The following is a 3,994-nucleotide window of genomic DNA, read 5'->3' as shown; positions in this document are numbered from 1 at the left end:
TATATATATATATATATATATATTCGGGGCAAAAAAAATACAAGAATAAGAATAATACATATTTTAAAACAGTGTATATAACAACTGTTTACATAGTGTTTACATTGCATTGGACATTATAAGTAATCTAGAGATTATTTAAAGTATATGGGAGGATGTATGTGTGTTATGTGCAAATACTCTACCGTTTTCTATAAGGGACTTGAGCACCTGCCAATTTTGGTGTCCATGGCAGGGGGCGGGAATGGATCCTGGAAACAGCCCTCCTGGAACACTGAGGGGTGGCTGTATTTTTGAACTTTATTTTGAATAAGCATTTAAGTTGCTATTAAAATAGTGTTTTGTTTTGTTTTTTTTTTAAATACATGAATCACCTTTTTAAATCTTCACCATGACTGTTTTCCAGATGAGAAAACTTTTAGTTTGGTACCTTGCTCAGAGTAGTGGGTAGCCCACTGGGATTTGAATTTGCAACCTTTTCCCAGCGGGATCTGAGTTTATAAGCATCACACCACTGATGGCCACGTTGTGTTTCACTAACCGAATAGTAATTGATCTTGCCAAGGATGACTGTGATAATGATGTGCTCACAATAAATTTAGCCTTTCTCTGAAGACAACTGTGGGTTAAACGTTACTGGTTGTAGTTTAGACCTTGGAAAATTGCTACACCATGTATAGTAGTGTGTGCATTAACCAGAAACCTCATTTTCTAAACCCAGTGGGTGGGAATTTATTTATTAATATTTATTTTGAGACAGGGTCTCACTCTGTCACCGAGGCTGGAATGCAGTGGCATGATTACAGCTCACTGCACCCTCCATCTCCCCTGGCTCAGGTGATCCTCCTACCTCAGCCTCTTGAGTAGCTGGGACCACAGGCATGTGCCACCATGCCCAGTTCACTTTTTTGTATTTTTCGTAGAGATGGGGTTTCGCCATGTTGCCTAGGTTGGTCTCAAACTCCTGGGCTCAAGTGGTCTGCCACCTCGGCCTCCCAAAGTGCTGGAATTGAAGGCGTGAGCCACTGCGCCCGGCCAGAATTTAGAAGGAGCAACTACCAACATGGTGCAAGAATTGGAAATGTTTTCAATTAAAAAATGAGAAAGACCAAAGGAGACTTCATCCCTGCTCTCCCCTGCCCACCCCCCATAGCATATTATAAAAATCATGGGTAATTCAGGAGCCAGTATGTTCTCTCTTGGTCAGGACCACAGTGATGAACTGTGGAGTACTGCCACCTAGAGAGCTGTTAATGATGCCGATGCCTTTTGAGCTTTTCTCCGTCCGTGCAAGTAGTACCATGTTTGTTTGTTTTGAGATGGAGTCTCATTCTGTCGCCAGGCTGGAGTGCAATGGCACGATCTTGACTCACTGCAACCTCCGCCTCCTGGGTTCGAGCAATTCTCCTGCCTCAGCCTCCCGAGTAGCTGGGACTACAGGCATACGCCACCATGCCCGGCTAATTTTTCTATTTTTTTTAGTAGAGATGGCGTTTCACTATGTTGGCCAGGATGGCCTCGATCTCTTGACCTTGTGATCCACCCGCTTCGGCCTCCCAAAGTGCTGGGATTACAGATGTGGGCCACCCCGCCCACTCTCTTAACCACAGTCAACTCCACGTTCTCCCTAAGCCTCTGGCTTTTGGAAATCTAAATCCAAATGCTCCCTCTCTGCCTATCTCCCTCTTCCTCAGCTGGGAAGTTGCCCTAGTTTGCTCTGGCTCATTTATATGACATTGAAAAGAGACCAAAATATAATTTTTCTAATGGCAAAATACAGCAAGAAGGAGGGGAATGTTTTAATCAACTGGGTGTATTCTCCAGCGGGGAGCAAGAACTTCATTTTAATTTCTCATTTCCCTTTGATGAAAACTTCAGTGAATTTTTATCATGTGGAATTTATAAGAAGGCTGGGTTTAGGTAATCAGCTTTAATATTTATACTCTTAGGGAAAGAAATAGGAATCATTAGCAAGCATGCATAATTAATGAATAAATTATATTTCCCTTTGTTTTCTTTCAGGTATAAGGAAATGCTAGAACTAGTGATCTCAGCCAGCCTCACTGTAAACAGCGCTTGTCTGGAGACACTGAAGTTTCACCGTGCTGACGCCACTGTGTGGACTCTGAGTGACAGAGAAGGTAGGCTTCCTGCTATGAGTTTGGGTCAACAGATGTGGTGGTCCTAGGTCACCCTGAGAATATCGTAAGCGACAGACACGCATCCTTTCCAAAGTACTGTCCTTAGGACAATTTCTCCCCCTGCCATTTAAATGCTTGCCTCTGAACCAAAACTTTGGCATGCATCTCTGACAATTCTGTCTCATCGTTAGAGATAAAAATATGCTCGTTCATATCTTGAACTTCCTTTCTTGGTCTCCAATTCCAAGAAATGCTGACACCACCACAGATGATAGTCACTTTGGGGTGAGTCCCAGGCCCAGCCCTTGGATGTGATTTGCAGTGTCTGCTTCCGGCTTTGAGCTCTGTCCTCTACTCTGTTCTGCCATCCCCTTGTCCAAGCAGGCGTCTTGCTTACAGGGGTTTGACATTAGGACAAGAACTCGTCTGCCTCTTGCTTTCAGGTCGGGTTGGAGTCAAGGAAGCAGAGAAAAATCAAAGTTGTTTAAAAAAAGTATTGGCAAATGATGCAGTCGAACTAGTTTTCACTAGAACAATTCCAGCTATTGTTTGTTCTGTTTGGGATCTGTCAGCCTTCCTGGTAGAGCTTGGAGTTAGCAAAAGGCATTAAGCTATTATGTTTAACCATAGGGCTTAACCCTTTCTTTGGCTGGCTTTGGGATTTGCTGCTGGTGTCCTGAGACCCCCTCGTTGTTTTTCCTTCACTATCTGTTTGACGCCAACTCACGGGGCGCAAATGCTGTGTAACTGTCTTAGAAAACAAAAGTGACTTGCGTCTAGTGGAATATAACATCACAAGGAATTGGCTTTGAAGCCAATGCAGGCTCCCATGAGTAATTATTGCTGTCAGCAAGATAATGACATTTCTCCTTACATGCTGGTTACAGAGCTGGAACTGCGTTGATGAAAGTACCACCAAGTGGCTTGGGCTCTCATGCCAAAACTGGATGGTGAGGAGCACACCCTCATTCTTCCTGGCACTTTGGACCATTCTTGTAAACCGCCCTGGGGCCTTTGAGAGTTTAAGAAAATGTACTGAGCCCTGTTCAAAGACATTCATCATTTTCTTTCCAAATAGAGACACAAGTCCACTTAAGTAGAGACACAAGTCAACTGTCCTCATTTGAGAGCCGGTAGTAACAGGAAAGGGCATAGGCTGCTGAGTGGGGAATCCCAGCCCCACTGCTTCTCAGCCAAATGATCTCAGGCAAACCGTTTAACTTTTCTGAGCCTCAGTTTTCTCACCTGTCAAATGGGGGCATAATGGCATACTTCAGAGGGTGCCGATTACAAGGAGAAAGTGAGGTGATGGGATGTAAAGTGTCTGGCACACCTTGGGGGCGTGGTGCATGGTTAAATGTACCATTCCATCGTCGTTCTCCTCTGAACCAAATAACCATGGTAAATTCAAAACAATGGTTGCGCACAGGGCAGCCCGTAGCCACATCTGGCCTTGGAGTTTGTCTTTGTTTGATTTACACTAGGTTTTAAGTAAAAGTGAATTTGTAAAAATTGGGAGCACTCACATACAAATCTGGAGTTCTAGTTTCTCTTAAAAGGATGAAGGCTGGCTAGGAGCAGTGGCTCACACCTGTAATCCCAGCACTTTGGGAGGCTGAGGCAGGCAAATCACGAGGTCAGGAGTTTGACACCAGCCTGACCAACATGGTGAAACCTTGTCTCTACTAAAATACAAAAGTAGCCGGGCATGGTGGCACATGCCTGTCATTCCAGCTACTTGGGAAGCTGAGGCAGGAGAATTGCTTGAACCTGAGAGGTGAAGGTTGCAGTGAGCCGAGATTGCACCATTGCACTCCAGCCTGGGCAACAGAGTGAGACTCCGTCTCCAAAAA

The 3,994-nt window shown here is 44.5% G+C and overlaps 1 protein-coding gene across 1 annotated transcript in view; it reads left to right on the top strand.

Moving 5' to 3' along the window:
• Positions 1–3,994, top strand: part of LOC108533310 (eyes absent homolog 2-like) — a 204,508-nt gene that overhangs the window by 101,719 nt on the left and 98,795 nt on the right. Inside the window, exon 2 of the mRNA XM_017877888.1 lies at positions 2,023–2,141. Within this exon, the coding sequence (XP_017733377.1) occupies positions 2,033–2,141 (109 nt within the window). The 5' untranslated portion in view covers positions 2,023–2,032. The remainder of the gene's footprint in view (positions 1–2,022; positions 2,142–3,994) is intronic.

Source organism: Rhinopithecus bieti, unplaced genomic scaffold, assembly GCF_001698545.2.
Source record: "Rhinopithecus bieti isolate Rb0 unplaced genomic scaffold, ASM169854v2 scaffold_10347, whole genome shotgun sequence".
Lineage (NCBI taxonomy): Eukaryota > Metazoa > Chordata > Mammalia > Primates > Cercopithecidae > Rhinopithecus > Rhinopithecus bieti.
The sequence above is the reverse complement of the archived record's forward strand: the minus strand, read 5'-3'. Positions and strand labels throughout refer to the sequence as shown.